General features: G+C 42.8%; 1 protein-coding gene across 2 annotated transcripts in view; it reads right to left on the reverse strand.

The window, feature by feature from the left end:
• LOC106750199 overlaps positions 1-9,802 on the reverse strand; it is a 174,467-nt gene extending 164,665 nt beyond the window's left edge. The window contains exons 1-2 of one of the 2 annotated variants that reach the window (XM_014630350.1): positions 9,622-9,802; positions 9,211-9,457 (exon numbers count right to left, since the gene is read on the reverse strand). In XM_014630350.1, the coding sequence (XP_014485836.1) occupies positions 9,211-9,274 (64 nt within the window). In that variant the 5' untranslated portion in view covers positions 9,275-9,457; positions 9,622-9,802. Of the gene's footprint in view, positions 1-9,210; positions 9,458-9,617 lie in introns of both variants that reach the window. The other variant, XM_014630351.1, reaches the window with a different exon arrangement.
• Between the last annotated feature and the right edge of the window lie 2,658 nt (positions 9,803-12,460).

Below are 12,460 nucleotides of genomic sequence, written 5' to 3' on the forward strand. Positions count from 1 at the left end.
GAAGAGAAATAATTTAAGTATCATTGAAAAAGGAAGCGAGCGCCCAGGTATAACCCCGCCGACGTATTTGCGGGGAAATTGAAAATATTAATTTTCGACTGTCGCGCGTGTATGTAATACAAGAGAGAAAGAGAGAACGCGCGAATATAAAGCATTTCCCCGTTTTACGACTCATCAGCGTAATTATATGTATGACACACGCACAAATGGAAAATATTAAAATGACACGTCAACATTTCAAAGGGAAATATTAATATTGCAACAAAACGCATCTTTATATTATATCATATAATTGCGCATCACACTGTCGAGTACCGGATAATTACCTTTATCAATGTTGAACATATAAAGAACATGAAGGTTTAATGAGAATCAAATGCATTACTCTAACAAAAAGGACAGCGCGCAAAAAGTTATTCGGAAAAAATGAATCTTCGGATGTATCAATCATTAATATCCTTTACACGGGCATTCCAAGAATTTCCTCTCATTTCCTCTCATTACTTGATCCTCCCGAGAGAGAGAGAGAGAGAGTAATGGATCTCGATTAAACATTAATTATCGGGCTAAATACGGAAATGACATGGAAGGAATATACGAGATATTTCATCGTGGCGAGATGTCTCGATATTTTCGACAGAACCGATATCCGAAAAAACATCAAAACTCCGAGATGAGTGTGTAACCGTTACTAATAATTTCGCTTCAGACGACGGCGATTTTCGAATGACGACGCAATGATGATTACATTTTCTTTCTAATAAATCCGCGGATCAAAGGAAAATCATCAGCAGATGCTGCGCCTCTTTGACATTCACGTTAGATTTGAACATTCGAGTTTCCACAATTTCACAGCGTCATATTAAAAGAAACGTGTGTGTCCATGAATACCGCGCTATGTACAATTCTGTTACGTTATTCGTGTATTTTTTTGGAAGCTCGCCCGGCGCGGTTCCTCGTTTAATACGACGTTATGAAAACCCGAATATTTCGAGCGCCGCGATACTTACATCCGAAAATTTACGGTAAATACAGAAAATAGGCGCCTCGAATTGGACGTTATTTTCCGCTAAAAATTATATGTCACAGTGTTTCTCGTTATAAGCGCGAGAAACCTCGGAAGATACCTCCGGTGGCTCTGCGCAACCTCGAACAAAGTCAAAGTAAAATGATATTTCACCGTTAAAACGTGCTTTCCTGCGTGGAATATTTTTCATCGAGACAGCTTTCGCATTCGATAATATTTTACGCGACACGGGGTATCAGAGGTGTTCGAGCAGAAAGCAAAGTCGGGAAACAAAGCTTTCGGGTTGCATAAAAATAGAGGGTTCCAGCGGATAGCAATTTCGTAAGGTCCACTTCAAACATGAAGTTGTATCTGGAGCAAAACTTACTTAAATCACCGGAGTCCCCTAACCTCCTCCGATTACTGTAATATCAGTGTCCAAACTTGGCAGATGCAAAACCTTTTTCTCCTCAATACGGTTGATTGCGGCGCGGCGACTGACGTACACGCGGCTCCGCCACGAATTGCATAACTTACGGCGAACCGGGCCGATGTAGGAGGCGAGTGAAAAAACGAGAAAAAACGAAACGTATGCCGATATCTGCGATGGCACGAAAACGGCGTAGAAATATTTATAAATTATTTACGCGGCGATAGAACGTATGAAGAATTAAAACCGCGCCACGAATATTTCGGGGAATACGACTCCGACTTGTGTAAATCCGTAGAGTGTTTTCGTGTTTTCCGATATTGCCGGGAAATTCATAATGTCAAATAATGAGAGAACAATACGCGTGGCAGGTTAAAAATGACTATAAACGTGCGTAAATTGTAACATCGGTCGTGCGACGGCCGCGGTATTGAATATCTCGCGAATTGCGCTTCGCGCGCTTAATCAAATTTAGGTCTTTTAGAAACATTTTCTTTTTCTGACAACTTTATAGCCAGCGCAATTTATACGAAGTATCTTAAGCCTTCCATTCTCTCTAACAAAGTATCGAGCAACTCCAACGAACTTGGAGGTTTTCGCGTTATCGCCTTTACAATAGACTTACTAATATTTACCCTTGCCCTTACTGAACTTACCCCTATACACTCTACACCCTCACCCTAACTGAAATTTTCACGTGCTAATTTAAAGGGCTACGGCGTAAAGGGAAAGGGCGTCTTTGAAGTTTGTTATACCGTCGAATTTCCGAAATACGTTTTCTTAATGTCCAAAGTGCACCCCGTACGGCGCGATTATTCATTTGAATGTCTCGCTTGTGATGACTTTGCCTCACATTTCGCTGATATATATTCGGTTTATATATCAAATTAGATTAAATTAAATTAACATTACATCGTAGCAAAGTAAATGACATTACACCAGACGAAATAAATCAGAGGTTAAATTAACTAGAAAATTCCGTCTTATCGAGTTTTTATTTCTTTCCGCGAAAATTACGTTTTCTTTACGTTTAAAATGTTCCAAAAAAGATAGAAATCCTGCGTAATCGTGCGTTTTTTTCTTTCTACGCGCTTTTTCACCGAACATTTCGGAAAATTCTCGCGTCGGTTCTGACATTATTAAGCATTTGTCGAAAACTGTCAATTTTAACGTTTTCGCCTCGTTTCGTGAACCTCACGCGAGAGAGTCTCGACACGAAGCATTGTCGAAGAAATAAGAATTTCGTCAGCCTCGTAGTTTGCGTCGAATATCGCACGCTAGAAAATCTTGTGAAAAATACACGTTGCGGAACTAAGGGTTAATGCAATCCGAACACGCCATATTCTTGTGTCTCAATTCAGCGGCGGTTGCTTGAGCGATGCATGCATGAGCGCGGCCACCAACCGTATTGAAAGATCGCTTCTGATAAGTCCTTTAGAGGTGCTCATATTACAGTAATAGGACGGTGTTACACAGAAACAAGGCTTGACCTATAGGACTTTTTAAAATAACGCGTCAGAAAGTCGCGATTTGTTGAAAGGTCAATTAACCGAAATATCTTTCCGTGGAAAACTCGTCCTCGAGAAATATCGATTGCCGGAAGAAGCGCGACATCATATCAGTGTTCGCGTAATATTGTAAAAATCCGTCCGTAGATCCTACTTTTAGCGCGAGGATTATACGATTAACTCGATGAAAACGCCTAATTCTTCCTTTTTTTTCCTTTCATATTCTTCAGCAAACGCTTACAAATTTTGCGTGGAAAATTTTATTTTTCGTCGAGAACAAAGTCGAAAATTTCAGCCACGCCTGTTTCAAATGCACAATTAGACCCATCGTCTCGATTTATTTTCTTTTACATCGTAACGTATGGATAATCATTCGGTCGAGCCCGTTTTCTAAGCCTTTATATTAGCGGTTAATAGCACCATAAACCAAAATAACAGGTGATCCTAGAAAGCAATTCATCGGCAAACTGGACGCGCAATACGGTCCGGCAAATATATATCAAACGGCGAACAATTCGTAATCAGCAAGCGCGTAATGCAAATTTTACGGCATTGCCGTTCAAACATTGCGCGGTAACAATCCGGGCATGGTTGCCGACAATCGCTTGTTTCCGGACATTGAAAGGCAAAGCGCCGTTTCTCGAAATAAATTTATTGTTATCCTGTGTGGCCGAGTACATGTGCATAGAATATATTAATATTTAATATGCCGCTGCCAAAAACGACCTGTGACCTTTCCGTGCGCGCGCGCCGCGTACGACGACGAGAAAATACGACGACGGAAGGTCGGGAATTAATATCTTAGAAGGTGGAAAAATCATCCGATCTCCGATAGGAGTAGTGTAAAAATTCGAAAAAAAAGGCGTTTCATTATTATCACACTCCCGCGCGCGACCACTTTCGAACAATGGCAATAAAGCTCTCACGGGTGCTCGGAACTTACGCGTGTATATCAAAGGAGAATTCATCGTTGAACTCGGTTTCATTTCAGCGCACTGGGAGTTCCGTTCGCCGGGAAAAAGAACGAAAAAAAAAAATACTCGACTCTCTTATTTTAAACAGCACTCGTCTCTCGAAAGTGCTGTAATCATATACGACTGACTCTCCTCCCGTCGACTCTTTTCCCGCAATTCTCTCTTGGAATGTCCGGCGCGCGCACGTTCAACAGATTAGTCTTCAGCGGGTAAGTAAATCAATACCTTCGAAAATATTAACTTGCGATGATACGTGCGTCGAGAGATACCGCGCGCACCCGGCTGCAGCAGAAACGAGCAGGTATTGCTCGCACTCGCTGCTTCAGCTAATGCAAACTAATGAAATTTTGCAGCAACTTATTACCTATCCTCATATATTAACATATCGCGCACCGCGAACACCGAGCACGAGAACTCTCATTTACGTACTACGTAAATGATATTGCGCTAATTGCCAGCAGAATATTTGCAGAATTCAAAACAATTCAATTTGCGGCAGCCAAATTCGCTGTAATGTAATGACGACTGATATATATTTTATGTAACGTGCAGTTCGCACAAGTTAGATCGTGCGTTGAAATTATCTATGAAATAAAGATTAACTTGTGGTGTGCGCACGCATGCGTGTCCGATACAGAACACGCGCGATGCCGGCGCGATTCTATTTGCCTAGAAGCCTTTTTCACTTCGAATATGTTACCGGATAGTAGAAGGAGGGGCCACTAATATTTTATATTCGTTAAAATTTTATAAGATACATTCGAGCACGCCCCTCTCAGCGTTAACGGGTATATATTTACTCTGTCGGACCTGCTTAATAAATCAGACGATTTAGCGCGAGATTATTATTTTCTCCTTTTTTTTCAACCGTCTGCCTGCATAAGTCAACGCGATCAATGACGACAGAAAGCAACGCGCCGTCCTGTTCAATTTCACCAATTTCACCGAAATATCCCAATGTAATGCAATACATTACATAATTAATTATAATAGAATGCAACGTGTGTGTGCGCGCGCGCGTCAAAAAATTAAAATTCGGAACGTTTTCGGAATATTTTTCACACCAATATATCAGTGTGGGATTTTTTTATGCAAAAAAAAATCACCCTCCCCGTTTCATTTCAACTCGTCCGAGCGTGACAAAATAAATCGAGCATCACGACACTTTATTCTGTATATTTACATAGACTCTTATCGTTATTCGATTTCATCGCGACTGTATACTTGAAAGAAAGAAAAGGGAGGAAAAAAAGAGGCGTTAAGAAAACGCCGTCACGAATATTTCATTAGGACGAATGCCGCGGGATGCCGTGCGCGTAGCCTCCTTGCTATGCGCGGCGAGCGCCGAGCTGCGTGAAATTCGAACAATAAGCATTGATAAAATAATGAAAATCCGGTATGCTACGCTATCAAATATCGAATGCGAATAACACAGCATTCGTTAAAGCAAATTTTCGCCGCTGATGTGTGCCGTAGCGGTAGCCAAGTTGAAAGCAAAATATCGCACACACATATGTACGACCCCGGTCGCGATGCAAGTGTTATATTAATTTGCATCGTGCTTTCAGATTAAGCACAGCACTTACTTATTTGCCTCGAGTTGTAGCCTCGCCCCTAACAAACCCCCTTTTCTCCTCATTCCTTATTCATAGCATATCTATAAAAAGTCGAGGCCGAGATAATCGTAACTCCCGGTTATTTCACTTTTCTAACCCGCGTCTTTATAAGCCGTGTATATAATACAACGTTACCTTTTCCATTTCGCTTCGCATACCGCCGTACATAAATAACGCGTACACTCTTCGCGAATAAGAGCTTCTGCCGCCATCACGGACGCCGTTACCCTTTCTCGAAAAATGTCCGACAAAATGCGGCATGCAAATCTGACGCACAAAAGGAACGGAATCATCGGATGGCATTTATCACTGATACGTATTCGCACGCATCACATCATCTTCACTCGCCGCCGACGCCGCATCCCGACGTCGGAGAAGTTGGATGAAAGATTATGGGATAAGCGCGCGGCGAGTCGGATAAGCGCGCGGCGCTCCGTTACTGCATAACGAAAAACACCAAGTTTACTGATAAAAGTGGAGGCTGCAAGGGAGATACGTGTCAGGACAGCGCGGAGAGGAGCGACGTAAAATTATTTTAAGGAAACACTCTCCAAGTAGTTTGGCGCATAATCGTGCCGATGACACCGCGCGCGAGTAAAGACGTCGGGTCGGCGAGACAGAGAATTCGTTTGCGTTGTGTGTCGATGACACTTTGCCAAAAGAAACGGTACGTCGTCGTTGATGCGAAGAAATCGCATTTGACTCGGTGCGAAAAAAAAAGAGGAGAGAAAAAGACGAAATTACGGGGAAAAGGGGAGACGCGTGTAATGTTGCGCTCTTCAGCGAAATGGATAAGATACTGTTTAAGTCGGTGGATTCTCATAAACTCGCAATTCAATTAAGTGACTAACACATCCCCCCCCCCCCTTCGCCGACATCTTTGTGATTACAGTTCTGTCGCAACGGAGAAAAAAGGGAGCGGGGAAGGGAAGCGGGAAAGAGATGCAAGAAAAGTAAATTAATAAAGTTCGCGCGGGGCAGAAAAAACGGGAAGCGAGAGGGAGGAGACCGTACTTGGTGTCTGAACTTCTTCCTCTCTCTTTCTCGAGATATATATATACAATTCTTTTAGCATATTCTAATTCCGCTTTACATATCTTTATGCTCCAAATTTATGAATATTTATTTACTTACCCCGATTATACGCAAACGATATTCTCAGTGATATTCAGAATATTTTAACGTAAAAAGTGATTAACGCGGAGAACATACATACATCCTCTTTTCGTAGCGTCATACATACATGCGCGCACAACCCTTTATCAGCGTGGGTTCAAATGTTCAATTTATGAATGTTCGCTTACTTACCCCCAATTGTACGTAAGCTATAATCTCGATAGAGTTTCGGATATCTCGCGTGAAAGGTTATTAACGGAACATACACGATCCCGGCATGCATTTTGCTTCGTTACCCGCGTGTAGTAACCCCTTCGCTTTCCCAAAATTACTCTCGGCGTGTCCCCCGACAATGTTCCACGCTGGGAAAAAGCCATCTTTCATTTCCCATTCCCTTCTTTTTTTATTCAAGGTAACGTGCGACTGAGGTTACACAACCACCACTGGCGCGATTAAAATTGTTCAACGGCTCTTAAAGAGAATCACCCGTGACGCACAGGTGTGCGCACGTACTCTCTCTCTCCCTCCCTCTCTCAATTTTAACATCGATTAACGCGTGCTTTACCTTACATAGAGGCTCCCAACATAAAGCGGATCAATCTCGAGGGAGACGCGCGCTCGGCGTTTTGAAATATATTCGATCGTTTAATAATGCATAATAACCGCAAGACTATTACCGACGAGGTAGTTTCCGCTCTCATTGCGCGTCCTCCCTTCGCACAAACGTATATTCACGCGTGTCGTCGTCGTGTCTGTTACAGCGCGAGCGTTAAAGCGCGCGACCGGACAAACGATCTTCTACGCGAAATATCGAGCCGTAAACAACATCCTCGACGTGGAGAAGTAATGTTTCCTTTTTTACTCTCCTCTTCTTTTCCGCACGTATACACACACACCTGGCGCGGAATACACCGCAACGCGCGATCTTAATTTTATCGACAGGTCCTCCGATCAATTCCAAGTCGAATTTTTCGTGGGGTAAATGTCGCAGCACCGATAGCCTCCAGAGTTACGAGCGATCGAGAGAGAGAGAACCGGGTTCGATCCGCGAAGCTTCAAGCTTCGGACGAACAAATAGATAGCGGATATATCATATTCCTCGGTTAATCTCGAGTACTTTACTTTCGTAGAATTTTAACTCGACATTTAGCTACGATGGTGTATGAATGTTGGGAAATGGTCAATAACTTCCCTCGATACTTTCGGTGAGTAAAAAAATCGATTGTGAAATGGTGAAAGAGAGTTTATCGATAAAATTAAAAGCTGTGTGTAGGAAAAGTATGGAGGAGGAATTTATATTCTATACGTATTTAAAGATTATTTAATATTCGGGGATTATTCATATTACATTTTAAATTTGTGTATGACACCGTACTGCCGAAATATTTTGCTCCGAAATCAAATTGAAAAAATAAAAATGAAAGTTATTTATGAGGTCAAGCCAATAATACCGCAGAGATGAATTTCACCGATTCGTTGCATATTGTACATCGTGAATCATAAAGCACGTTGGTCGGCGAGAAAAAGAGAAAGAAAGAGTGAGGAGGAGAGGGAGGAGGAAGAGAGAAACAAACCAAGTTTTTATACAACTACTCAAAACGTTTGATAGTACTTTAAATATTCCACGAGACCGCGTCCGCATACCGCGCATCCTATGAATTTGTGAATACCTCGAAACTGCATAAAAATAGGTAAAGCAGTATGCATATATACGGCCAGCTCGCCCAGCTCTTAGCACAGTCGGATGAAAAACTGAATCCCGCGCGCGAACCCGAACATTCTCGAGGCTTAATTTCACACACAAGTTGTACATCGTGAATCTTAAACCATGTTCTTTCCTTCGTGGAATCTTACTTCGTCGAATTACTCTCGTCGCGTCGCTATTTCTTCCGAGAAGGTGTATTCCGAGAAAGCGTATGCAGAAAAAAAAAGAAGAATGGAAGAGCTCCATTTTATGCGGAACGAGCACGTTTTTACCCGCGTTTTAACCTCGCGGTGTCGTCCGTTAAAACGAATTGAATACACAACTATATTAGGATAACGTCGCACATCTCGTATCAGTCTCTTCGTAATGCATAATTCCGACGCTCAAGGATAATTATATTACGCCAACTCACACGCATATATATAATTTCGCCAAACGGCAGAATTGAATAAGCCGCGTGTCAAATGTAAAGGTCGTTCGCTTTTAAGCCGAACGCAGCAGGGGCGAAAACGCGCACGAACAAATCGTCCGCAGTGTAATCATTAATGTAGACGTAATTAAAGAGCTTATATCATTCTCGTGCCGCCTTGAATGTCTATTCCAAAAACACCGGCGTTACATATCATGTAGGTCACGTAGAGGACGTAACACAGTGCTCGCGAGATAGGGGGGGGGGGGCGTTTCTACTTTTTTAGAGATATGGATTCAGGACAATATTCGATATATGGGGGGATAATCGAGAACAAGCTCTCCAATTACGCTGCTCCAATAACGTGACGGTTTGCTCGAAATATTTCGAGCGCGGACATGGGACGCGCGCACGGACGTCTCTCTCTCGTACTTGTTCGTACTCACCGTGAACGTGTCCGAGCAGGAGCAGGAGCGACGCGATGAACCAGGGATGACTTCTCGCCGACATGATCTCCGCTCTATCCGCGATCACGCGCGAAGTTTATCCCGAGAGCATGAAGCACTTCACTACGGAATACCAGCAAGAACCTCATACACGCACCTTATGAACACTCGCCGCGGCGTCGATGCACAACGTCGTGTATCAATGGATGACTTTATTTTAGGTCCGCTCGTCTTAGCCGCACACCGTCTGCACACATTAAAGCGACATATTTGAATTTGAATATCTCAATTCAAAATGGCGGGCGCGCTCGCTCACACACACACATTTGAATTTGAGAGTGGTAAGTGAGAGAGTGAAAGTGTGTGTGAGTAACGGCGGAAGAGTAGAAATTGCAACGAAAACGAACAAACCTCTCGTCGGTTAAAGCTTCCTCTGATGAGATGGGGAGAAGAATGGGGAAGGGAGGATGGGCGGCGAGCTTCCTCCCTCCTTGTGGACGGATCAGCGTGCGGAACGACGACTCGCGACAGGAAGCACACGCGACGATCCTCGCGCAACGCGGAACGAAAGCGAACTGAGCTACCACCATTGCGCGCTCCGTCCGATCTCCGTATCGCGACCCCCTTCACGCCGAACCGAACTGCCCCCTCGCGTCGCACCGCGTGCACTCCCACCCACCGACGGTTTCCAGTTATAACCTCCCACCCCAACTACCTACCCTTTGCGCTCGCCCTTGCTCACCCCTCGCACGTTTCGCGTTCCACCGTTCGCACCATCAGACAAACCGCCCCTCTTTGCGTTCGGAACTTCCCCTCCTGACACTTCCGGGTAGTGATGGCCTCAAGACTGGCGCTGAATCTCGTTTCGAATATACAGCGGAGGTTAACTTACGTATCCTTATGCGCCTCGAAATCGTTCTAATTTCCCAAGTTGCCGAAAGCGCAAGTATCGATTATCGATTATCGAAGAGTAGTCAATCAGTTCTGTGATCGATGCGAAATCGATTAAAGCTGTCGAAAATTACTCTATCTCCTCGTCCTTCTCTCTCTCTCTCTCTCTCTCTCTCTCTCTGTCTCACTTTCGTCCCAGTTATATATAAAAGTTATATATATGTATATATATATAATTCAATGCAATGACAATATAGCTGGAACGATATTAATAATTATAATTAATAATAATTAAATATATTAATAATTATATAATATATTATATATATATATATATATATACTTATTTATTTATTTATTTATGATATATATAATGTATTATATATATATATATATATATATAGAGAGAGAGAGAGAGAGAGATAGAAAGAGAGCTATTAAAATCGATATCTCGCGCAAAAATTTCTCAAGATCAGCAGAATATCGTGCTATGATCAGCATGGATCTACATTTTCATTCATTTATGTAACCCACATCCACACGTAGGTTATTGTACATTTGCGGTTTTCGAGACGATATTTCACGCATCTATCCGGGCGCAATCGACCAGAGAGTAAGTTTCGGTTTCGAACGGTATTCGAAGCCATTCGAATCTCCGCGCGTGATTGAGCTGCTTGGAAAACTTAAAAGATGAATAGAGCGATAAATTTCTTTTACCTTGGGGCTAACGTAACTCCTTTTGGCGCGCACAGAAATACAAGTGGCCGGAGTGCGCGTATACATACGGCGAGTAGAAAAAAAAATCTCTTTCCCCTTAAACAAATGGAAAGCACATAGATTCGAGTGCCCATCACTACTTCCGGAAGGACCCGCCGTCGCCGCCGTTTGCAACACGCTTTTCGCTCATTTTTCTATCACTACGTTCTCTCCCTTTTTTCGCTTCTTGCCACCCGCCCTCTCTCTCTCTCTCTCTTCGTAGTCAGCAGTCGTCCCCAGACTCCCCCTTGATGCATCACGATATCGCGCGCCGTGACACTACCAACATGCTCGATTCCTACGTGTCAATTTATTGCGTCTCCAGTTTATCGAACATGGGATTATCGCGTTACGCGACCCGCCATATCCGCCCGCGCGCATTTTGTCACCCGCTCGAGTATCTCCCGCGGATAATGTAATACGTTTTACCGTGCGCGCGGGTCATATCGATCGTGTTACCTCCTCAGAATTGTGTAATGAATCGTGACATTTTACCAGAACTCCACACGGAAGATACAATTGTGCTCTATTTGATTCTCCCGATATCCTTTGGTGTATTCCTCTCCTCCCTGCCATGCACCTCATCATCCGCTGAAATGCACCCGGCGATGATATTCATGTTGCATATGATATTACGAATGCTATTATAAAACACAACTGACGCATTAAAATTTACGGTTTATCGATTTTTCCCGATGATACGATTTTGTCTCTTGTCTCTATTTTATTATTTCTTTCTCCTTCTTCATCCCCTTTTCGCTATTCCTGTATTCCGTTATTCCTGTTCATTAATAGTAGAAGCGAACAGTGGGGTGGAATTTTACAACGTCGCGCGATTCATGGAAAATCTATAAATGTAACTTCTTCCTCGATTCTTTAATCTCTGATAGCCGTCGCACTGTTGAATTACTGAGCAACGATGGTATATTGCCGAAAGTGAAATTACTTCCTTCAGGTAATCTCGCTTTAATTAAACTTTTTTGCCCCATGGACATCCGTTTCAACCGAAACAACCGAATTCACGAATAAATAAAAACTGTTCCTACGGCGAGTGTAAAATTTATATAGGAGCTGAAACGCACGATCGGTGGCGTATAGGATTTTAGATGCGAGTGTTGCAATGTTAATATTAATACAGAAATGTCAATAATGGAACTTCCATTCTTGTTTAGGCAGTTTTCGGGATCGGATGTCGTCTAGATATTCGCGCATAGTGACTGTGAAAGGATCCGAAGGTTTGGCAATCGTACTCACAGTCGTGCATTAATGGTTGCTTTCCAGCAGGAGACACAAGTCAACATGAGTCTAGTTACATCATCATTTGTCCTTATCTCGCACTTGGTGAAGGAGGAGAAGATAATAAATGATATAATTAGACTTGTCGACTCGTGTCTTTTGCTGGAAAACGACCAATGCTGTCCCCCCATCAGTGTGTGGAAAGGAATGATTTTGTCCCACTGCTATCTAGTGAAGTATATACGTCACAAAAATATTGAGTACTATTAAGGCCCTTATATGAGAAAGAAATGCAAAGACTGTAAAATAGAGGGAGATAGAGAGAGAGAGAGAGAGATGATAATTTTTTTGTAGTGAATATTCATTT

The sequence above is a fragment of the Dinoponera quadriceps genome, unplaced genomic scaffold (assembly GCF_001313825.1).
Source record: "Dinoponera quadriceps isolate SergipeBrazil2010 unplaced genomic scaffold, ASM131382v1 scaffold5109, whole genome shotgun sequence".
Classification (NCBI taxonomy): Eukaryota; Metazoa; Arthropoda; class Insecta; order Hymenoptera; family Formicidae; genus Dinoponera; species Dinoponera quadriceps.